General features: G+C 37.0%; 1 protein-coding gene across 5 annotated transcripts in view; it reads right to left on the reverse strand.

Moving 5' to 3' along the window:
• Nucleotides 1-26,084, reverse strand: part of ZCWPW2 (zinc finger CW-type and PWWP domain containing 2) — a 151,839-nt gene that overhangs the window by 70,020 nt on the left and 55,735 nt on the right. For 2 of the 5 annotated variants that reach the window (XM_082639461.1, XM_082639465.1), the window contains exons 2-3: nt 16,795-17,148; nt 2,467-2,626 (exon numbers count right to left, since the gene is read on the reverse strand). In XM_082639461.1, coding sequence (XP_082495587.1) covers nt 2,467-2,626; nt 16,795-17,135 — 501 coding nt within the window. In that variant the 5' untranslated portion in view covers nt 17,136-17,148. Of the gene's footprint in view, nt 1-2,466; nt 2,627-16,794; nt 17,149-17,255; nt 17,809-19,464; nt 20,793-26,084 lie in introns of those variants that run through there. The other 3 variants (XM_082639463.1, XM_082639462.1, XM_082639464.1) reach the window with 3 other exon arrangements.

Raw genomic sequence — 26,084 nt, forward strand, 5'->3', positions numbered from 1 at the left:
TTTTTTCATAAATGCATATGTCTTTCTAGAAGAGCTTATTTCTCTCCCACAGTAAAACACACACTGCAAAATATAGTCCACAGTCAGTGAAAACTCTGAAATACTATTTAATCATTTGTTAAACTAAGCTTACACAAATTAGGAGAAAGTAATGTTGAAATAATATATATGAAGTAAGATATAGTCAGCTTAAACAGTGAGAGCTGTATATGCCTATCATTCTGTCTACTTTTAGAAAAGGAGCTCAGACAACAGGTGCAATGTGCAACCGTTCTCCATCTCTTCTACAAAAATCTTTAAGAAGGTCTACATTGTCTAATACACATTATTTATTTTTGTGTAAGTGATATTTTTATGGGGGCAGGGGTGTGAATTTAATATCTGGATCAACCTGGTACAGTGTAGAGACAGTATTTGAGGAAGTAGGAGCTCCAGTGCAGAGAGGACCATAACAGATTAAATTCCTGGGACGTCTAGGCAATTGAACTGCATGTTGGAGTCAATACTATCTCCATCTCCAAGGGATATAGTTTGATATTATTCATTTTCAAACAATTTCTCATATGTACCATTTTGACCATTTTTCTGTCTTGGTTGTCAGTTGACCTCTTTGCTTTCTGTTTCTTGACTTCTCATTGGGGCAATGAGGCTTTAATCATCTGTGAGTTTCCTTCCTGGCAAGTGGAGACTCTTAGATAGCCAGGAGTAGGGAATCGGAGCATAGCAGGGCAGCCGGGCATGTGCCAGCTGAATCTGAGGTAAAGGGGAACTAAAATTTCAGCCTTGAATGAAGAGACCCACAGAAGAAGGCATCCCTATTATATAAGCTCCAAGAGAGGAAGTAAAGAAAGATACAAACAAGAAGACAGTAAGAGACACGAGCCTGTAGGTAGACACCATGTATGACAGTAGAGGAGAGAGCCTGTCCCAGAGCCTGTGGTCACCCAGTGAGTTATCCACCCAGAGCACCCAGCCAGCTGGGGGAGTAGGGAACAGAAGAGGTGAAACAAATGCTTTATTTTTTTCTGTTCTGATTCTTGCTTTAGGAGCCTATTTAATTTAAGCAGCCCTGGATTCCTGGTCTTTGCAAGAATTTGTTTGTTTTAATGTTTTCAGAAGGTTAAAACCTTATGGCTCCTGATTCTTGAGTTTAGTTTTGTTTTGCATCAGATTTTTTCCTTGTCCCAGGGATTAATGGTATGCTCAATGGAATCAGACTATTCAAATTTATCCTGACAGAACTCAAATCCTGAGAGTAACATTACTTCAGACAACTTAAAAATACACTTTGATTTTTTATGTATGTTTAAATACAGTTTCTTAAGAATGCCCTGCTCTTTAACACACTGTCATATATTTAAGATTCTAATTTCCGCCTCATGAGAAGCTAGGTTTCCCTATCTTTTAGAAAAGGGGAGGGGCACATAAGGGAGAACACTCCTTCCTATCTTCTGTGGTTGCCATCAGAAGTGCCCAGGGACACATCCGAAATGTCCAAGCAGAGAAGGTGCCTCATACTAAAATGACTGGCTCACAACTACCATGAAATGAATGTATGTGATGTTATTCCATACTTAAATATTTCTACTGAAACAGCCTTCCCTTCCAGCTGCTTTCAAGCTGAATGGAACAAAGGTACTGTTTATGCCAGAGAAATAGTAGAAGTCCATCTGCAAGTACTTCAGATTTCCACAGATTTACTTATACTGTGGATTAAATGGCATGCCTTAAATGTACATACATGTATATGTATATTTGAATATATATATACTTCTCACTCTAAAATAAGAACCATCCAAATTGAGTCAAAGGCATTCACATTTCTGACATCTACTTTTTAATCAGATTTCTAATGAAAGCATGGTTTGTAGATGAAAAGTTTCAATATTAGAATATAGATACAGATAATTGAATTAATTTATAACAATTAAACCAAACCCAGGAAAACAGGTCCAATTCACTTACTCTCATCAACTTGAGAATTGAGTCTATTCATTAATTGTAGTGTGTGATTTAAAGTTTAAAACGAATCAAAAAATACTGAAGGAGTTAGTATAATGAAATACTGTTTGAAATTTGAAAAATCTGGTTGCATTCCGTAATTAATCTTCCCTGTGAGCTAGGGCTATAACTTAGAATCTTCTCAAGAGAATTTAAAAATTACCAAATGATGGAATCGTAAAACTGTTTCAAAAGGCAATTATGGAGAGTCCTCAGTTGATTTATACTATATTGCCATTAGAGAAATAAAATTTAAAACTACCTCGTGGCTATTTTTATATCCATACTTCCTTTGAAAAAACTGCTTTAAAAATACAAATATTTGAGTTTAAACAAATAGTACATACTATTTTGTTTATATAAACGTAAAAGTAAAAAATTATATCTCTTTTAGGATCTGAGACAAGATGGCTATAATTAAAAACAAGTGCAAGAGGAACAAAGTCTTGATGTTACTGTACCTACCTTTAATGTGATACTATAATGTCCAACAAACGTTGCATCTATCCATGATCTTGAATGGGGATCACCCAGGAATTCTATGTGATACTGTTCAACGTCTCCATCCAGGTCATAGGTCACATATTTCCCTTTAAAAGGATCAGGGCAAAGTATCCCTGGCCAACTTTCAAAAGAAAATATTTTTATTATTTTGATGCTTAAAAAAGGTAGACATTAATATATCTGTCACAATCATCTGTCAAACTTTGCCCTTTGAATTTTAATAACTTCTTTACAAATTTTAAACATAGTCATATTTGTATCTTTTAAAAGCAGGATATTCAAGTGATGCAAGTGATCATTTGTATCTTTGTAGATATAGAAAGCTTTGAAACAGTCACATACTCAAGACATTCATAAGATATGAGGAGAAAGAATCATAGGACTAAAGAATGATTTCCAGGGTCTATAAGAGACATTTAGGCACTGCTAATAGGAAAGATAAGAGAAAAAAGAGTCATCAGATTCATGGCAGGCTTGAATCAACTCTCACCAATCAGAATGATTAACTACTAAAATGTTAACCCACTGACAGGGCTTCTGATGGGGTAGGAGAGAGCTAGCGTTTCATGAGCCAGGACTGCCAAAGTGGTTCGGGCTGTTCTGACACTGAACTTTGTAACAACTGTGAGAAAAGTAGAAATAGAGTCAGCGGTTCTGTGTTATCCCTCCCCCACCACATCTGTTCCACTGGCAGTGACCAAATGGCTACAAATCCTCAATACTGCAAATAAGGTTTATTCTTTACTAAAAATAAATCTTAGGGGAATGTACAGCAGAAATCTGACTGAGTTTTACAGATCAAGATCCAAAATATGCATATCTAATACATCCAAGCATTCAAAAATCTGTACAATTATCAAGTTCTATTATTTATAATATTATAATTACCTGTACAATTATCAAGTTCAATCATCTGTACAATTAACAAATTCAGTTTGCAGTACCACAGAGCGAAAAAGGTAGAGAAGTTCAAATTAGAAGGCTCAGGCTCTAGTTCTGCCTTCTACCAGACAGGAGGCCTCAAGCAGGTAACTAGGCCTCACTATAACTCTGGCTCCTCACTGCGCTGTTTCAAAGTTCAAACAAACATGTGCTTTACACATTTTTGGTTTCTGGCAAATTAAAATACTGTAAAGTGCCATCATTATGGACTGAATTATATCATCCCACCAACCCACATTCATATGTTGAAGTCCTGACCGCCAGTATCTCAGAATGTGACTGTATTTGGAGAGGGGGTCTTTAAGGAAGTAACTAAGTTAAAAGGTGAGTCCCAATCCAACATGACTAGTTTCCTTATAAAAAGAGAAGATTAGGACCCAGACACACACAGAGGGAAGACCACGAGAAGACCCAAAGAGACCCACCTACAAGCCAAGGAGAGGCCTGAGAAGAAATCAACCCGCTTGACACACTGACCTCAGAATTCTAGCCCCCAGAACCGTGGGAAAATAAGGGCTAGAGAAATTAAAAATTGAGTGAGACAATCTGTAAGCCAAAGAAGAATTGGAAACGATAATGGAAAGTCAAGTGAAAGTTCAGGACCTAAATGAAGAGGACCATCTGGTTGTTATCAGGCTCACTTCACGGTATCTTACTGCTATTTGCTGACTCTTACACTGGGCTGTGCTTAAGAGTTAAACTTGAGTGCAGTTTATCTTTTTTTTTTTTTTTTTTTCTTTTTGCGGTATGCGGGCCTCTCACTGTTGTGGCCTCTCCCGTTGCGGAGCACAGGCTCCGGATGCGCAGGCCCAGCGGCCATGGCTCACGGGCCCAGCCGCTCCGCGGCATATGGGATCCTCCCAGACCGGGGCACGAACCCGTATCCCCTGCATCGGCAGGCGGACTCTCAACCACTGCGCCACCAGGGAGGCCCGCAGTTTATCTTTTAAATCTACAATGGAAATCTACATTGCTGAGGGAACACACTCAAAAGACGGGGACTTCAACAGGCAAATGAATGACTAAGAATGAGTGGTAGCTGCAATGGAGACCCTCAACTTATCAGAAGTCAAGGAACAAGTGGGTCCTTCAATATAATCAATAGCTATTTTAAAAACAACCAAACTATGATTGTTACATTATATTTGTTTAAACTCTTTATAAAAGGTAAGGGGCTCATGTTTAATACTAGGTGATTTGCACTTCACAGCAATTTTAATAAGGATTACTGTCAACCCAATACCAATTTATGAGCAGTACCTACCCCATTCAGTGTAAAATAGTCTCACAAAATGGATTTCTGATATTTAACACATGAAAGAAAGATTCTACAGTTACTGTGTAAGATGAGCTGCTACTTTTCTGACACAAATTCTGATACAACTATTTTTTAAGTGGAACCTATTGGGTCCCAGAGTATTCAATTTAAATTATTACTCAATAAAATATAAACAAAAAGAGATGACTCCTAAAAAGAATTAGATACCAAAAAAAGAAAAAAGCTTCGGTTCATTATTTAAAACATATTTTATTACAGAAAGTATTGCATACTGATTTAAAGATGAATTATGAAAAGTATTATGAAATGTCCAAATAACTGGGGTACTTTCAGGTTGTGCAAAGGAATTGTCTGACTCCTTAGTCTGTACATATCAGCTAAAACAGAATGTACCAAACTACAGGCAAAGCTGAGCAGAGGCAATACATGTAGAAAACATGATTACTTCTCTCCAGCTGCTACATCCATCATCATCTCTGACTTCCTGTGATTGAAGAAAGAAGTTGATGTCCATTTATTGCCCTCACTCTGACCTCAATTTGAGTTCCCAAACTGTCAATGATGATAGTGCATTGTGCATTTCTACTTCCTGATTTCTCACTTTCATATTGAGGAGAAATTCTGAGTGTTGTGTGGGGGCTTAAAGGTGGAGAGGGACAGTAAGAATAGGTCACCCAATGGAAGGGTGTCAGAATTACAAGGAAAGTGTATGGTCAATCTCAGAACCTGTGGGTGGTGGAAGGTAAAATGTACAAACACAACAAGGTCAAACAGACATCAGGTGTTGAAATCCACTTGCAGGAGGAAATGGAAATTTTGGCAGGACAAGAAACTTCAAAGGAAAGTGAAAATACATTACAAAGAAACTGATGTCTTACACATTCCTTATCCAGCAGAAAGGATCTTTAATGAGTTGGCTGCTGCCTTCAATAAGTTGAAGCTTAAGCATGATAACAGCTGCCATGTATTTATACCGAATGAGAAGAAATATATAACTTTTATTTTCAAACTGTGGTCTAGATGTTTAAGAAGGTAGCAGATTTACTTGGGCCTCATTCTTAATCTGTGGGAAACAAAATGGATGAGTTGGAATCATCACTAACTTAATGTCATACTTTCCAAGAAATCTCTTTGCTATACCTAACTGCAGGGACCGCTGGGAAGAGGAAATTTCTCATCCACACACATATAAATCCATAAGCAAAAGTATGCAAATGAGAAGTAATCAAATACTATTTTATAATACTGAAAGGATCTAGTAGAAACCACAATTTATAAATGTATATACTATATCTAAAAAGTATCACTGGATTGGTTAGTTAACTTAAAGGCATATTTGATTACTAAACTGTTTAGACTACAGTATTTAGAATGCAAATATATTCTGTATAAATTAATTTTCATACTTATGAGAAATCATTGTAAAATGTCTGGTAAATATGCCTAGTTTCTGCTTGATACTATATTTTCCTATACTAAGTGAGAGATGTACTGTTAATTTTTACTTTTAATTTCTTTGCTCTTTCTAGCTAAATACAATGTATTTGATCAATCTTTAAAAATCAAGACTTCTTAAACATTGTAGAGATAGTTTTTCTCTTCCTAGTGATGCAGACAGCCCTACCCTCAAGCTCACATAGGCACTACTCAAAGGCAAGAGGCTGCATAAGTATTTTATAAGTATGTAGGTGTGTGCTATCTTATGATGTGGTGATAAATATAACTATTATAATTTGATTTTCCATGGAGCTTGACCATAGACAAAGAAAATGATATTCTCTTAACTATTATTTATTTTTATTATATAAAGATTAAGCAGGCATTTCGTGACTCTGTATCAGTCTCTCTTTAGCTTTTTAGCTTTATTGGAAAGTATGAACTCTTCTGAGAAAGAATAACTGAGATGTTGATAAGATCGAATTTCTGAGCCTTCAAAAGCTTCGTGTAAGGACACGGGCTAATAAGAATTGACCCAGATAATGCTACACCGTTAAGTGTCTCTGTAGCCAGCTGACTGGTCTTCCCACTTGAAATTTCAGGGTCTATAACATTTCTTAATTAAGAATTGATGTTTGGGGCTTCCCTGGTGGCGCAGTGGTTGAGAATCCGCCTGCCGATGCAGGGGACACGGGTTCGTGCCCCGGTCCGGGAAGATCCCACATGCCGCGGAGCGGCTAGGCCCGTGAGCCATGGCCGCTGAGCCTGTGCATCTGGAGCCTGTGCTCCGCAACAGGAGAGGCCACAACAGTGAGAGGCCTGCGTACCAAAAAAAAAAAAAAAAATTGATGTTTGGCTGCTTTTAGTAGGCTAATTCAGCTTTATATTCTACTACTGCAATTTATCTTGTTATCATCTTTCTATTGTATTTGTGGAACTGAATAAGCTATACAGCAACAGATTTGAGCTTCTTAATCTGTATTTTAAGTCTGTGCTCATTTGTACTTAGTTTATAAAAAGAAATAAATGTGACTACGTGCCAAGTGCATTCTACTCTTTCCAAACAACAAGAAGGTAGTTACAGCTGTATTCTGCAGCATTTTGACAGTCCTAATCATAGATTGGAGATAATTTAGGGACTAGAGTAAAACATGCTCCATTCGTATTTCAAATCTTAACCCTCAGCTATAAGTACAAAACTGCAAAAGAAATTCCTAATCAAATTTCTAACATAATATTTCAGATATAGTGACAAGATTCAAAACCATTTCTTAAATGAGTTATTGAAACTTCAGAATTTCCAGTAGAAAATACAAACACTCTGCTTTCAAAATGTTAGAGATATGAAAAATGACAATGAGACTACAAATACCTTCATAAATAACTTCAAAAATGAGTGTTCATATACATAACCATCTAGTTCCTCTTCATGCCCATCCTAGTTACACAGAAGTCAATTAATATATATATCTTTTTACAACATTTCATATTTGATCCTTAGAAAAACTCTCAGTAACAAAAAGTTACTCAGAGCTGATGTGTAACATTCCAAATCTCTCTGAGATGTGGAAATCTCTATGAGGTAGATATTAAGTGTATTGGTTGAATCTCTCTGCAAAGATATTAAATGTATTGGTTTGCTAAGGCTGCCATAGGAAAATACCACAGATTGGGTGGCTTGAACAACAGGAACTTATTTTCTCACAGTTTTAAAGGCTAGAAGTCCAAGAACAAGGTCAGCAGGTCTGGTTTCTCTTGAGGTCTCTCCCTGGGCAGCAGACTGCTGCCCTCGTGCTCTGTCTTCGCATGGTCTTTACTCTGTGCACATGCACCCCTGGAGTCTCTCTCTGTGTATCCAAATTTTCTCTTCTTATAAGAACACCAGTCAGATTGGATTAGGGCTCACTCTAATGGCCTCTTTTAACTTAATCACCCCTTTAAAGGCCCTTAGTCCAAATACAGTCACATTCTGAGGTTAGAATTTTAACTTATGACCTTTGGGGGAACACAATTCAGCCCACAACGGTAAGTGACAGAGCAAGAGCACAAATCTAGGCACTGACTTGAAGGCCTCTCATGTGTGTTCTGTGTGTGTGTTACATGAGCCCATCACAGTCTCCCAATGAAAGCAAACATCTGATATTTTTCATGGAGAATAGATGAATATAAATGAAAACAAGATGACGGGAGAAAAGGAAGAGGAGGGAGAGGACCTTCAAGACGGCAGAGGAGTAAGACGTGGAGATCAACTTCCTCCCCACAAATACATCAGAAATACATCTACATGTGGAACAACTCCTACAGAACACCTACTGATGCTGGCAGAAGACCTCAGACCTCCCAAAAGGCAAGAAAATCCCCACGTACCTCGGTAGGGCAAAAGAAAAAAGAAAAAACAAAGACAAAAGAAAAGGGACGGGACCTGCACCAGTGGGAGGGAGCTGTGAAGGAGGAAAAGTTTCTACACACTAGGAAGCTCCTTCACTGGTGGAGACAAAGGCTCGGGGGGTGGGGGTGCGGGGAAGCTTCAGCGCCAAAGAGGAGAGCACAGCAACAGGGGTGCAGAGGGCAAAGCGGAGAGATTCCTGCACTGAGGGTCGGTGCCAACCAGCACTCACCAGCCCAAAAAGGCTTGTCTGCTCACCTGCCGGGGCAGGCGGGGGCTGGGAGCTGAGGCTCGGGCTTCGGTCGGATCGCAGGGAGAGGACTGGGGTTGGCGGCGTGAACACAGCCTTAAGGGGGCTAGAGCGCCACAGCTGACCAGGAGGTAGTCCTGGAAAAAGTCTGGACCTTCCTAAGAGGCAAGAGACTACTGTTTGGGGGTGCGCGAGGAGAGGAGATACAGAACACCGCCTAAACGAGCTTCAGAGAAGGGCGTGAGCCGCAGCTATCAGCGCGAACACTAGAGACGGGAATGAAATGGTAACACTGCTGCTGCAGGCACCAAGAAGCCTTTGTGCAAGCATAGGTCACTATCCACACCTCCCCTCCCAGGAGCATGTGCAGCCCACCACTGCCAGGGTCCTGTGATCCAGGAACAGCTTCCCCAGGGGAACACATGGCACGCCTCAGGCTGTTGCAACATTACCCCGGCCTCTGCCACCGCAGGCTTGCCCTGCATTCCATACCCTCCCTCCCCCTGGCCTGAGTGAGCCAGTGCCCCTTAAACAGCCACTCCTCTAACCCCATCCTGTCTGGGCGAAGAACAGATGCCAGAGGGCGACCTACACACAGAGGTGGGGCCAAATACAAAGCTGAACACCAGGAGCTGCGCGAACAAAGAAGAGAAAGGGAAATTTCTCCGTGTAGTCACAGGAGCAGCGGATTAAATCTCCAAAATCAACTTGATGAACCCTGCATCTGTGGAATACCTGAACAGACAACAAATCATCCCAAAATTGAGGCTGTGGAAATTGGGAGCAACTGTAGACTTGGGGTTTGCTGTATGTGACTGATAAGTTTCTGAAATTCATGTATATCTTAGTATAGTTTTTAGCACTTGTTATCATTGGTGGATTTGTTTATTGCTTTGGTTGCTCTCCTCTTTTTTATTACTTTTTTATGTTTTTATTTTAATAATATTGTTTTTATCTTTTACTTTAATAACTTATTTACTGTATTTTACTTTTCTTTTTTTCTTTTTTTTCTCCCTTATCTTCTGAACCATGTGGCTGACAGGGTCTTGGTGCTCCAGCTGGGTGTCAGTACTGAGCCTCTGAGGTGGGAAAGCCGAGTTCAGTACATTGGACCACTGGAGACCTCCTGGCTCCATGTAATATCAATCAGTGAGAGCTCTCCCAGAGATCTCAGTCTCAATGCTAAGACCCAGCTCCACTCAATGACCAGCAAGCTCCAGTGCTGGACGGCCCATGCCAAACAACTAACAAGACAGGAACACAACCCCACTCATTAGCAGAGAGGCTGCCTAAAATCATACTAACTCCACAGACACCCCAAAACACACAATCGGACACGATCCTGCCCTCCAGAAAGACAAGATCCAGCCTCATCCACCAGAACACAGGCACCAGTCCCCTCAACCAGGAAGCCTACACAACCCACTGAACCAACTTTACCCACTGGGGGCACACACAAAAAACAACGGGAACTGTGAACCTGCAGGCTGCGAAAAGGAGATGCCAAACACAGTAAGTTAAGCAAAATGAGAAGACAGAGAAATACGCAGCAGATGAAGGAGCAAAGTAAAATCCCACCAGACCAAAGAAATGGAAAGGAAATAGCTACATGAAAAAGAATTCAGGGCTTCCCTGGTAGCACAGTGCCCCAGTCCGGGAAGATCCCACATGCTGTGGAGCCGCTAGGCGCATGAACCATGGCCGCTGAGCCTGCGCATCCAGAGCCTGTGCTCTGCAACGGGAGAGGCCACAACAGTGAGAGGCCCGCGTACCACAAAAAAAACAAAAAAAAAGAATTCAGAGTAATGATAGTAAAGATGATCCAAAATTTTGGAAATAGAATGGAGAAAATACGTAAAACGTTTAACAAAGACCTAGAAGCATGAAAGAGCAAATAAACAATGATGAAGAACACAATAAATGAAATTAAAAATTCTCTACAAGGCATCAATAGCAGCATAACTGATAAGAGACCTGGAAGATAAAATAGTGGAAATAACTACTGCAGAGCAGGCTAAAGAAAAAAGAATGAGAAGAATGGAGGATAGTCCCAGAGACCTCTGGGACAACATTAAATGCATCAACATTCAAATTATAGGGTTCCAGGGCTTCCCTGGTGGCGCAGTGGTTGAGAGTCCGCCTGCCGATGCAGGGCACACGGGTTCGTGCCCCGGTCTGGGAAGATCCCACATGCCGCGGAGTGGCTGGGCCCGTGAGCCATGGCCGCTGAGCCTGCGTGTCCAGAGCCTGTGCTCCGCAACGGGAGAGGCCACAGCAGTGAGAGGCCTGTGTACCGCAAAAAGAAAAAAAAAAAAAAGACAAATTATAGGGTTCCAGGAAGAAGAAGAAATAAGAAAGGGACTGAGAAAATATTTGAAGAGATTATCCTTGAAAACTTCCCTAGTATGGAAAAGAATATAGTCAATAAAGTCCAGGAAGCGCAGAGAGTCCCATACAGGATAAATCCAAGGAGAAACATGCCAAGACACATATTAACCAAACCATCAAAAATTAAATACACAAAAAAATATTAAAAGCAGCAAGGGAAAAGCAACGAATAACATACAAGGGAACTGCCATAAGGTTAACACCTGATCTTTCAGCAGAAACTCTGCAAGCCAGAAGGGAGCAGCATGACACATCTAAAGAAAGGGAAAAACCTACAACCAAGATTACTATACTCAGCACAGATGTCATTCAGATTCGATGGAGAAATTAAAAGCTATACAAACAAGCAAAAGCTAAGAGAATTCAGCACCACCAAACCAGCTTTACAACAAATGCTAAAGGAACTTCTCTAGGCAGGAAAGAAAAGAGAAGGAAAACACCAACAATAACAAGCCCAAAACAATTAAGAATATGGTTATAGGAACATGCATATCGATAATTACTTTAAATGTAAATAGATGAAATGCTCCAACCAAAAGGAACAGACTGGATGAATGGATACAAAAAAAAGACCCGTATATATGCTGTCTACAAGAGATCCATTTCAGACCTAGGAACACATACAGACTGAAAGTGAGAGGATGGAAAAAGATATTCCATGCAAATGGAAATCAAATGAAAGCTGGAGGAGCAACTCTCATATCAGACAAAATAGACTTTAAAATAAAGACTATTACAAGAGACAAAGAAGGACACTATATAATGATCAAGGGTTCAATCCAAGATGTAACAAGTGTAAATATTTATTAACCGAAAATAGGAGCACCTCAATACATAAGGCAAATCCTAACAGCCATAAAAGGGGAAATGGACAGTAAGACAATGATAGTAGGGGACTTTAACACCCCACTTTCACCAATGGACAGATCATCCAAAATGAAAATAAATAAGGCAACACAAGCTTTAAATGATACATTAAACAAGATGGACTTAATTGATAATTATAGGACATTCCATACAAAACAACAAAATAATCTTTCTTCTCAAGTGCTCGTGGAACATTCTTTAGGATAGATCATATCTTGGGCAACAAATCAAGCCTTGGTAAATTTAAGAAAATTGAAATTGTATCAAGTATCTTTTCCAACCAAAATGCAAAGAGACTAGAAATCAATTACAGAAAAAAAATGTAAAACATACAAACACATAGAAGCTAAACAATATGCTATTAAATAACTAAGAGATCATTGAAGAAATCAAACAGGAAAGCAAAAAATACCCAGAAACAAATGACAATGAAAACACGACGACCTAAAACCTATGAGATGCAGCAAAAGCAGTTCTAAGAGGGAAGTTTATAGCAATACAATCCTACCTCAAGAAACAAGAAACATCTCAAATAAACAACCTAACTTTGCACCTAAAGCAATTAGAGAAAAAAGAACAAGAAAACCCTAAAGTTAGCAGAAGGAGAAAAATCATAGAAATCAGATCAGAAATAAATAAAAAAGAAATGAAGGAAATGATAGCAAAGATCAATAAAACTAAAAGCTGGTTCTTTGAGAAGATAAACAAAATTGATAAACCATTAGCCTGACTCATTAAGAAAAAAAGGGAGAAGACTGAAATCAACAGAATTAAAAATGAAAAAGGAGAAGTAACAACTGACACTGCAGAAATACAAAGGATCGTTAAGGGATTACTACAAGCAACAATATGCCAAAAAAATAGACAACCGGGAAGAAATGGATAAATTCTTAGAAAAGCACAACCTTCTGAGAATGAACCAGGAAGAAATAGAAAATATAAACTGACCAATCAAAAGCACTAAAATTGAGACTGTGATTAAAAATCTTCCAACAAACAAAAGCCCAGGACCAGATGGCTTCACAGGTGAAATCTATCAAACATTTAGAGAAGAGCTAACACTGATCCTTCTCAAAGTCTTCCAAAATATAGCAGAGGCAGGAACACTCCCAAACTCATTCTATGAGGCCACCATCACCCTGATACCAAAACCAGACAAAGATGTCACAAAAAAAAGAAAACACAGGCCAATATCACTGATGAGCATAGATGCAAAAATTCTCAACAAAATACTAGCGAACAGATTCCAACAGCACATTAAAAGGATCATACAATATGATCAAGTGGGGTTTGTCTCAGGAATGAAAGTATTACTCAATATACGCAAATCAATCAATGTGATACACCATGTTAACAAACTGAAGAACAAAAACCATATGAAACGCTCAATAGATGCTGAAAAAGCTTCAACTAAAGCTTAAACCTATTTATGATAAAAACCCTGCAGAAAGTAGGAATACAGGGGACTTACCTCAACCTAATACTAATACAGGTCATATATGACAAAACCCACAGCCAACATCGTTCTCAATGGTGAAAAACTGAAACCATATCCACTAAGATAAGGAACAATACGAGGTTTCCCACTCTCACCACTATTATTCAACATAGTTTTGGAAGTTTTAGCCACAGCAATCAGAGAAGAAAAAGAAATAAAAGGAATCCAAAAAGGAAAAGAAGAAGTAAAGCTGTCACTGTGTGCAGATGACATGGTAATAAGCATAGAGAATCCTAAAGATGCTACCAGAAAACTACTAGAGCTAATCAATGAATCTGGTAAAGTAGCAGGATACAAATTGATGCACAGAAATCTCTTGCATTCCTGTACACTAATGATGAAAAATCTGAACTAGAAATTAAGGAAACACTCCTTTTTACCACTGTAAAAAAAAGAATAAAATACCTAGGAATAAACCTACCTAAGGAGACAAAAGACCTGTATGCAGAAAATTATAAGGCACTGATGAAAGATATTAAAGATGATACAAACAGATGTAGAGATATACCATGTTCTTGGATTGGAAGAATCCATAATGTGAAAATGACTATACTACCCAAAGCAATCTACAGATTCAGTGCAATTCCTATCAAATTACCAATGGCATTTTTCACAGAACTAGAACAGAAAATTTCACAATTTATATGGAAACAGAAAAAACCCCAAATAGCCAAAGCAATCTTGAGAAAGAAAAATGGAGCTGGAGGAATCAGGCTTCCTAACTTCAGACTATACTACAAAGCTACAGTAATCAAGACAGTATGGTACTGGCACAAAAGCAGAAATATAGATCCATGGAATAGGATAGAAAGCCCAGAAATAAACCCATGCACATATGGCCACCTTATGTTTGAGAAAGGAGGCAAGAATACACAATGGAGGAAAGACAGTGCTTTCAGTAATGGTGCTGGAAAAACTGGACAGCTACATGTAAAAGAATGAAAATAGAACACTCCCTAACACCATACACAAAAATAAACTCTAAAGGGATTAAAGATGTAAGTGTAACGCTAAACACTATAAAACTCTTAGAGGAAAACATAGGCAGAACACACTTTGATATAAATCACAGCAACATCCGTTTTGACCCACCTCCTAAAGAAATGGAAATAAAAACAAAAATAAAGAAATGGGACCTTATGAGACTTAAAAGCTTTTGCACAGAAAAGGAAACCATAAACAAGATTGAAATACAACCCTCAGAATGGGAGAAAATATTTGCAAATGAAGCAACTGACAAAGGATTAGTCTCCAAAATTTACAAGCAGCTCATCCAGCTCAATATCAAAAAACAAACAACCCAATACAAAAATGGGCAGAAGACCTAAATAGACATTTCTCTGAAGAAGACATACAGATGGCCAAGAAGCACATGAAAAGCTGCTCAACATCACTAATTATTAGAGAAATGCAAATCAAAACTACAATGAGGTATCATCTCACACCAGTTAGAATAGGCATCATCAGAAAATCTACAAACAACAAATGCTGAAGAGGGTGTGGAGAAAAGGGAACCCTCTTGCATTGTTGGTAGGAATGTAAATTGAAATAGCCACTATGGAGAACAGTATGGAGGTTCCTTAAAAAACTAAAAATAGAAGTACCATACGACCCAGCAATCCCAGTACTGGGGATATACCCTGAGGAAACCATAATTCAAAAAGAGTCATATACCACGATGTTCATTGCAGCACTATTTACAATAGGCAAGACATGGAAGCAACCTAAGTGTCTACTGACAGATGAATGGATAAAGAAGATGTGGCACATATATACAATGGAATATTACTCAGCCATAAAAAGAAGCAAAATTGAGTTATTTGTAGTGAGGTGGATGGACCTAGAGCCTGTCATACAGAATGAAGTAAGTGAGAAAGAGAAAAACAAATATCGCATGCTAACACATATATACAGAATCTAAAAAAAAAATGGTTCTGAACAATCTAAGGGCAGGACAGGAATAAAGATGCAGACATAGAGAATGGACTTGAGGACATGGGGAGGGGGAAGGGTAAGCTAGGAAGAAGTGAGAGAGTGGCACTGACATATACACTCTACCAAATGTAAAATAGATAGCTAGTGGTAAGCAGCCGCACAGCACAGGGAGATCACCCTGATGCTTTGTTAGCACCTAGATGGGTGGGATATGGAGGGTGGGAGGGAGACACGAGAGGGAGCGCATATGGGGATATATGTATACATAGAGCTGATTTACTTTGTTATACAGCCGAAACTAACACAACATTGTATAGCAATTATACTCCAGTAAAGATGTTTAAAAAAATTTAAAAATTAAAAAAAATAAAAAAGAGAGGCAGCAAAACTCATGAAAGAAATTATAAAGTTTTCAATAAGGACTATACTGGAAGGAACACAGAAAAAATAAGTTCAATTTGTAACTCCTTCAGAAAAATAAAAGATGGAAAGGGAAACATTTAAATTAAAAAAATGAAAAGATGATAACAGTTTAAGAAAAAAGTAATACCAAATCTAACCAAAGGAGATTCACTATCAGTACTACAGAAGTCCCAAAATAAAATCAAAGCAATGCAACTGAATAAACTGCTTAAAAATTTTTAAAAAATGTTATTGAAATAAAAAGATTTGAAACCATACACTGAAAAGGCACATTGCATACTTGGGAAATAAACTCAGAACAGGAAAAACTGAGCCATACAGTAGTAAATATACAAATACCTAAAGAAAAAGAAAAAAATCTTTTAGGTATGTAGGCAACAGTTACAGAATATAAATTTTTTTCAGGATAGGTCATGCTGTGCCATAAATCAAGATTCAATGAAACAGACTACAACAGTTAAATTAGGAATCAATAAAAATAAGACATTTTAGAATCCTGCATATTTTATAATTTAAAAACATACTTCCAAAACTCATTTCAAAGAAAAAATCACAAACTGAATAGTAATAAAATACAACATATTAAAATTTGTGAGATATAACTGAAGTAGTACTTAATAAGAGAAATTTGTAGCTTTAATTGCTCATATAAGGAGGGAAACAGATATGAGTCAGTTATCTAAGTTTCCAGTTTAAGAAACTAGAAAAAGAAGAATTAAACCCAAAGAAGTCAGGGAAAGAATAACAATGAGATCAAAAAATAATAAATAAGAAGTTAGACAACAATAGGGAAGAAGCTGATTCTTTGAAAAGTTTTGAAAGTTAATAAACTTAGCAAGACTATACCTCAATAGTTTACTATAAAACAGCAACAAAAATCTTACCTTGGCCAATTCTTTAATTTTACCAAAACCAGGCTTCCAAGAGGGAGCTGTGAATAGACGATCTTAAATCCACTTTGATGAAGCTGAGACTCTTCAGGAAAGTCTTCTTCAGAAACAGAGCACTTATTGTACCTTAAATCAGTGTTCATGAAGCAGTACCATGATTCATTGTGATCAACTTTGGCTGCGTCCTCACTTGACAACAATCTCCATTTCAAACAACTTTCATTCTCACACTGAACCCACACTTTGTTTACATACATGTTGTTTTCCACTGAGGAATCCATTGCTCTATTACAATATTCTGCTATCATCTTACTATTCAATTTTCCTTTTTCCATAAATGCATTTAATCTGGAAAATAAATAACAGGAAAATAAAAGAATAAGATTTGAGGGTAAAAGGAGAGAAAGTTCAAGCCAAAATCCGAGAAGTAGCTCTTTTATATCTTTTTTGCCCACCTTCTCTATGTACATGCTGAACATGTTATGTTTCCACCTACCCAGAAACAAAGGAACAAAACAGAAGCATCAATCACTCTGGTCATAAAATCCTCCAAAATTAAAAATAAGAAAAGTATGATGGAGCAGAAGTGGAGTAGAGGTTTACTATAATATCTATTCTATTACCAGTCAGTACATATCTGATATATATCCAGTACTTTTGCCATAATAAGAGCTAAGCCTTATTCAGTGCTGACTATGAGCCAAATACTATTCTAAGTGCCTTATGCACACAGCTTATAAAGTCTTCCCAACAACCTCAGTATGAGCACTTTTAGAGAGAAAAGGAAAGCTTAGAAAAGTAAAGTAATTTATTTAAAGTCCCAGAGCTACTATGTGACAGAGTTGGGATTTAAATGCAGGCAGTTTTCTCCCTAATTGTGTGGTCTTATCCACTAGGCTGTACTGCCTCTTGGGTATATGGTGGACATAGTGTGACTTGATCCCCTTTTCTAATTCTGAGGAAAACCAAAGGTAGCAAAATATTTCACCATGCGAAAATTTGAAATTTATTTAAAAAAAATTAAAGGATTCTTTTGCTTATATAGCTTTGCCTTTTATCCATTATTAATTCATGTGATTTTAAAAAGATTTCTCAGAGGTTCCTTATTATGAAAATTTTAAACATATAAAACGTTAGAATTATATGAGTTAGCCCCTGACTTCTAGCATCAATAATAATAGTTACGTGTACACTAAAAAATAAGTAATATAGCTAAAATACAAGAAAAACTAGCAGCAACTTATTTTGTAATATAAAACCTACTTTTTAAAAAAAGACTTACATATATCATATTAATAAATGAGTATAACAACCACTATCCAATATAAGCACCATTTAAAGAAGCTCTTAATCCATGAGTTAATTGTATAATTAGAAACACATTTATAATCATATACCTTTCCATGATCACTACAAATTGCTTTAGAATAAAATCTGCCAATATATTTCAATAGCCATAGCCACAGTTTTTGACCTATTAATCCCACTCATTTGAATGTATACAAAGAAAATAAACTTAAAAGAGACTAACCTAATCAGGAAAACAACAGCAAAGATGAATAAAACTAAAAGCTGGTTCTTTGAGAAGTTAAACAAAACTGATAAACCTTTAGCCAGACTCATCAAGAAGGGAGAGGACTCAAATCAAAAAAATTAGAAATGAAAAAGGAGACGTTACAACTGACATCACAGAAATACAAGGTATTATAAGAGACTTCTACAAGCAACTATATGCCAGTAAAATGGACAACCTGGAAGAAATGGACAAATTCTTAGAAAAGTACAACCTTGAACACTGAATTAAGAAGAAACAGAAAATATGAACTGACCAATCAGAAGTAATGAAATTGAAACTGTAATTAAAAATCTTCCAACAAACTAAATCCAGGACCAGATGGCTTTCCAGGCGAATTCTATCAATCATTTAGAGAAGAGCTAATGCCTATCCTGCTCAAACTCTTCCAAACAATTGCAGAGGGTGCAACACTCCCAAACTCATTCTATGACGCCACCATCACCCTGATACCAAAATGAGACAAAGATATCACAAAAAGGAAAACTGCAGGCCAATATCACTGATGAACATAGACGCAAAAACCCTCAACAAAATACTAGCAAACAGAATCCAACAACACATTAAAAGGATTATACACCATGATCAAGTGGGATTTATCCCAGGGATGCAAGGATGCTTCAATATATGCAAATCAATCAATGTGATACACCATATTAACAAATTGAAGAATAAAAACCACATGATCATCTCAATAGATGCAGAAAAAGCTTTTAACAAAATTCAACACTGATATATGATAAAAACTCTCCAGAAAGTAGGCAGAGAGGGAACCTAGCTCAACATAATAAAGGCCACATATGGAAAACCCACAGCAAACGTTATTCTCAATGGTGAAAAACTGAAAGCATTTCCTCTAAGATCAGGAACAAGACAAGGGTGTCCACTTTCATGACTATTATTCAACAGTCTTGGAAGTGCTAGCCACGGCAATCAAAAAAGAAAAAGAAATAAAAGGAATCCAAATTGCAAAAGAAGAAGTACAACTGTCACTGTTTGCAGATGACATGATACTATACATAGAAAACCCTAAAGATGCTAACAGAAAACTATGAGAGCTAATCAATAAATTTAGTAAAGTTGCAGGATACCAAATTAATACACAAAAATCTATTGCAGGGCTTCCCTGGTGGCGCAGTGGTTGAGAGTCCGCCTGCCAATGCAGGGGACATGGGCTCGTGCCCCGGTCCGGGAAGATCCCACATGCTGCAGAGTGGCTGGGCCCGTGAGCCATGGCTGCTGGGCCAGAGCGTCCGGAGCCTGTGCTCCGCAGTGGGAGATGCCACAACAGTGAGAGGCCTGTGTACTGCAAAAAAAAAAAAAATTTGTTGCATTCCCACACACTAACAATGAAAGATCAGAAAGAGAAATTAAGAAAACAATCCTATTTACGACTGCAACAAAAAGGATAAAATACCTAGGAATAAACCTACCTGAGGAGGCAAAAGACCTGTTCTCAGAAAATTATAAGATACTGATGAAAGAAATCAAAGATGACAGAAACACATGGAGAGATATACCATGTTCTTGGATTGGAAGAATCAATATTGTGAAAATGACCATACTACCCAAAGCAATCTACAGATTCAATGCAATCCCTATCAAATTACCAACGGCATTTTCCACAGAACTAGAACAGAAAATTTTACGATATTTATGGAAATGCAAAAGACCCTGAATAGCCAAAGTAATCTTAAGAAAGAAATACAGAGCCGGAGGAATCAGGCTCCCTGACTTCAGACTATACTACAAAGCTACAGTAATCAAGGCAGCATGGTACTGGCACAAAAACAGAAATATAGATCCATGGAACAGGATAGAAAGCCCAGAGATAAACCCAGGCACCTATGGTCACCTAAGCTATGACAAAGGAGGCAAGAATATACAATGGAGAAAAAACAGCCTCTTCAATAAATGATGCTCAGAAAACTGGACAGCTACACGTTAAAGAATGAAATTACAACACTCCCTAACACCATATACAAAAATAAACTCAAAATGGATTAAAGACCTAAATGTAAGGCCAGACACTATAAAATTCTTAGAGGAAAACATAGGCACAACACTCTTTGACATAAATCGCAGTAAGATCTTCTTCGATCCACCTCCTGGAATAATGAAAACAAAACCAAAAATAAACAAATGGGACCTAATTAAAAGCTTTGCACAGCAAAGGAAACCATAAGCAAGACGAAAAGACTACCCTCAGAATGGGAGAAAATATTTGCAAATGAAGCAATTGACAAAGAATTATCTCCAAAATATACAAGCAGCTCAATCAAATAATGGGCGGAAGACCTTAATAGACATTTCTCCAAAGAAGACATACAGATGGCCAACAAATACATGAAAAAGTGCTCAAAATTACTGATTATTATAGAAATGAAAATCAAAACTACAACCAGGTATCACCTCGCACCAGTCAGAATGGACATCATTAAAAAGTCTATAAACAATAAATGCTGGAGAGGGTGTGGAGAAAAGAGAACCCTCCTATGCTGTTGGTGGGAATGTAAATTGATACAGCCACTATGGAACACAGTATGGAGGTTCCTTAAAAAACTAAAAATAGAGCTACCATACGACCCAGCAATCCCACTACTTGGTATATACCCAGAGAAAACCATAATTCAAAAAGTCATGTAGGGCTTCCCTGGTGGCACAGTGGTTGAGAGTCCACCTGCCGATGCAGGGGACATGGGTCCATGCCCCGGTCTGGGAGGATCCCATGTGCTGCGGAGCGGCTGGGCCCGTGAGCCATGGCTGCTGAGCCTGCGCGTCTGGAGCCTGTGCTCTGCAACGGGAGAGGCCACAACAGTAAGAGGTCCGTGTACCACAAAAAAAAAAAAAAAAAAAAAAAAGTCATGCACCACAGTGTTCACTGCAGCACTATTTACAGTAGCTAGGACATGGAAGCAACCTAAATGTCCATCAACAGAGGAATAGATAAAGAAGATGTGGTACATATATAAAATGGAATATTACTCAGCCACAAAAAGGAATGAAATTGGGTCATTTGTAGAGATGTGGATGGACCTAGAGAGTGTCATACAGAGTGAACTAAGTCAGAAAGAGAAAAACAATTATCGTATATTAACGCATATATGTGGAATCTAGAAAAATGGTATATATGATCTTATTTGCAGGACTGAAATAGAGACACAGACATAGAGAACAAACGTATGGGGGGAAGTGGGGGTGGAATGAATTGGGTGATTGGGATTGACATATACACACTATTGATACTATGTATAAAATAGATAACTGGTGAGAACACACTGTATAGCTCAGGGAACTCTACTCAGTGGTCTGTGGTGACCTAAACGGGAAGGAAATCCAAAAAAGAGGGGATATATGTATATGTATAGCTGATTCACTTTGCTACACAGTAGAAACTAATACAACATTGTAAAACATCTGTACTCCAATAAAAATTAATTATAAAATATAAAAACTGAAAAAAAAATTTTAAGTGACTAACTTATACATACAAAGACCAACAATATTCACTGTGCACTGTTTATCATATTGAAAGAATGGAAAAAATCTAAAAACAGGAAAAACAAAATCTAAAGGAAGATTATGAAATGTTGCTGATATATATATATATATATATATATATATACACACACACACACACACACACACATATATATTAATTTGGCTAATACTTTGGCAAGGAAATTTATGAGGAATAATACTGCATTTTATATTACAGTTGAAGTGGGTCACTGGACAGTAGATTAGAAGCTGTTGACTCCAGACTTTGGAACCAAATGAAATGTGAATTCCTGGCTCTGCTCCTCACCAGCTCTATATCCTTGGGCAAGGCATTGTTTTGCATTTCACTTCACATGTGGTGTACTTCCTCGTGTTTGTGTGTGTGTGTGTATGACAGCTTTCTTTTTCTTTCTCTATTTCCAATCCTTATGTCTTCTTTTATTACACTGGCTAGGACAGGTATAATATTGAATAGAAGCCATTATCCTGACTTTTTTTTCTAATTTTAAAGAGAATGATGCTACTATTTGACTATAAAGTCAAACATATATGCAATTTTTTGGTAGAGACCATTGAAAGGTAACAAAAAATTGTTTTCCTTCAGTTACCAGTTAATGAAGAGAATTTTTCTTGTTGTTGTTGTTAAACCTGAAGTGGTGTTGAATTTTATCAAAGGCTTTTCTGTATACTGAGGTGAACACAAGGTTTTTCTTTTTAAATATGTGAATTGAGTAGGTTGTATTAATGGATTTAATTAATGATAAACCATATTTGCATTCTGGGTTCACATCATAACATCTTTTTCTTTAACATATGTTGTTGCAATCAGTTTATTAATAATTAGTTAAGATTGGTTCATATATGTGTTTACAGATGAGATTACTCTACAACTTTCATTTCTAGTTTTGTCTTTGTTTTTGACATCAAGATTAAAACAGCCTCATAAAGCGAAATATAGAATGCGCTCCTTTTTTGGAAAGTTTGCTTAAGGGAGGATTTTCCAATTTTATCAAATATTTAAGAATTCTAAAGAGGCACAAACTACAATGTGTAAAGTAAATAAGCCACAAGGATATATTATACAGCACACGGAATATAGCTAATATTTTATAGTAATTTAAAAGGACTGTTATCTATAAAAATACTGAATCACTATGTTGTATACCTAAAACTAATAAAATGTTATAAATCAACTATAGTTCTTAAAAAAATTAAGCAACCAGAAGCAAATAGAATAAAATGTTAATGTCCACTAAGTCCAGGCAATGAGTATATAGGTATTTCATTTTTTCTCTAAATTGGAAATTTCTCATAATTAAAAAACAAAAATTGAAAATATTATTTAACAAAAACATAAATTAGTAAAATTGATAGAAAATTATGAATCATGTAGAAGCATTCTATATAAGTTTTTCACAAATACAAATTTGTAGCTTATTTTCTACAATTCATCATGAAACAAACTTAGAATGTTTCTTGTAATAAATTTCAAATTTGTAAATAAAAAAAGTGAGAATACAAAAAAAAAAGAATTCTAGTGCATCTACTATATTTCTCATTATGTTTCTTTCACTCTTTATTTGTTCATACCTTTTCCCCCTCATTTATCTTGTCAGGGCTTTTTAAACAACCAGAGCTTGAGTCTTCTCTTTTATTCTTTTGAATTCTGTATAATTGATAGCTGCACTTTAATCTTTCCTTTCTTCTACTTTCTTTGGGCATTCTTTGTTGAGCTAATCTTTCTCTTCTTGAGTTGATGCTTAGTTAATTCATTTTCAGTCTTTTTTTGGCTGCATTGGGTCTCCATTGCCGTGTGCAGGCTTTCTCTAGTTGCAGAGAGTGGAGGCTACTCTTTGTTGCAGTGTGCGAGCTTCTCATAATGGTGGCATCTCTTGTTGTGGAGCACAAGCTCTAGGCACGCGGGCTTCAGTAGTTGTGGCACACGGGCTCAGTAGTTGTGGCTCACAGGCCCTAGAGCACAGGCTCAGTAGTTGTGGTGCATGGGTTTAGTTGCTCCACAGCATGTGGGATCTTCCCGGACCAGGGCTTGAACCCATGTCCCCTGTGTTGGCAGGCGGATTCTTAACCATTGTGCCACCAGGGAAGTCCATTTTCAGTCTTTTTTTAAAAAAAAAACTTTATTTTTTTATATTGTGGTAAGAATACTTAACATGAGATCTACCCTCTTGACAATTTTTTAAAGTGCATAATAGAGTATTGTTGATTATAGGTATAATGTTGTAGAGCAGATCTCTATTATTTACTCATCTTTCTTCATTAAAACTTTATGCCAGCTAATTTATAACTCCCCACTTCACCATTTCCCTTGCCCCTGGAAACCATTCCATTCTTTGATGCTATGAATTTGACTACTGTAGATGCCACATATAAGTGGAATCACATAGTATTTGTCTTTCTGTGACTGGCTTCTTTCACTTAGCATAATGTCCCCCAGGTTCATCCATGTTGTTGCATACTGCAGAACTTCCTTCTTATTTAAGGCTGAATAGTATTCCATTATACATTTTATTTATCTATTCATCCATCAATGGACACATGTTGTTTCCATATCTTGGGTATTGTGAATAGTGCTGCTATAAACCTAGGAGTACTAATGTGTCTTTGAGATCCTGATTTCAGTTCTCTTGGATAAATACCCACAAGTGGGATGGCTGAATCATATGGTAGTTCTATTTTTATTTTTTGAAGAACCTCCATACTGTTTCCCATAGCAGCTGCATCATTTTGCATTCCCACCTACAGTGTACAAGTTTCCAGTGTATCTACATCCTCACCAACATCTATTATCTTTTGACTTTTTGATAAGAGCCATCCTAACAGGTGTGAAGTGATACATAGTTAACTGTGGTTTTGATTTACAATTTCCCTGATGATTAGTGAGGTGAAGGATCTTTTCATATATCCGATGGCCACACATTTTCTTTAGAAAAACTTCACATTTTTAACTTAAACCTTTTCTTTGGCTGTTACTTGTAAGAGTTCCTTACATATTTTGGACATTAACCCCTTATTGGATCTATGTTTACAAATATTTTCTCCCATTCTGTAGGCTGCCTTTCATTTTACTGATTGTCTCCCTTGTTATGCAGAAACAATTCAGTTTGATGTAGCCCTACTTCTTAATTTTTTACTTTTGTTGCCTCTGCTTTTGGTGTCAGATCCAAAAAAAATCATTGACAAGATCAGTCTTAAGGAAGTTTTCCTCTATGATTTCTTCCAGAAGTTTTAGTTTCAGGTCTTACATTTAAGTCTTTAATCCATTTTGAGTTGATTTTTGTGTATGGTGTGAGTTAAGGATCCAATTTCATTCTTTTGCATGTGGACATCTAGTTCTCCAAGACAATTTACTGAAGAGACTATCCTTTCCGCATTGTATATTCTTGATGCCTTGTTTAAGATTAGTTGACCCATATATATGTAGGTTCATTTCTGGTCTCCTTATTCTGTTCCATTGATCTGTGTCTGCTTTTATGTCAATACCATACCATTTTGATCACTATAGTTTTGTAAGATAGTTTGAAATCAGGAAGTAGAATGCCTCCAACTTTGCTCTTCTTGCTCAAGACTGCTTAGCTATTTGGGGTTTCATATGATTCCACACAAATTTTAGGATTATTTTTTCTATTTCTGTGAAAAATGCCATTGGAATTTTCATAGGGATTGCATTGAATCTACAGATTATTTTGGTTTGTATGGATATTTTAACAATATTAATTCTAATCCATGAACATGGAATATCTTTCCACTTACTTGTGTCTTCTTCAGTTCCTTTCATCAATGTTTTATAGTTTTAAGTTTACAGATCTTTCACCTCCTAGGTTAAATTTATTACATAGGATTTTATTCTTTTTTAACACAACTGTAAATTAGATTGTTTTCTTAATTTCTTTTCCAGAGAGTTTGTAGTCAATGTATAGAAATGCAACTCATTTCTGTTTGTTGATTTTGTATCTTGCAACTTTACTGAGTTCATTTATTAGTTTTAACAATTTTTTGATGGCATTCTCAGGGTTTTCTATATATGAGATCATGTATTCTGCAGAGACAATTTTACTTCTTCGTTTCTGATATGGATGCTTTTATTTATCTTCCTTGCCTAATTGCCCTGGTTAGAACTTCCAGTACTATGTTGAATAAAAGTGGTGATACCAGTCAGAATGGCCATCATCAAGAAATCTAGAAACAATAA

The sequence above is a fragment of the Mesoplodon mirus genome (assembly GCF_964341445.2).
Source record: "Mesoplodon mirus genome assembly, chromosome: 12".
NCBI lineage: Eukaryota > Metazoa > Chordata > Mammalia > Artiodactyla > Ziphiidae > Mesoplodon > Mesoplodon mirus.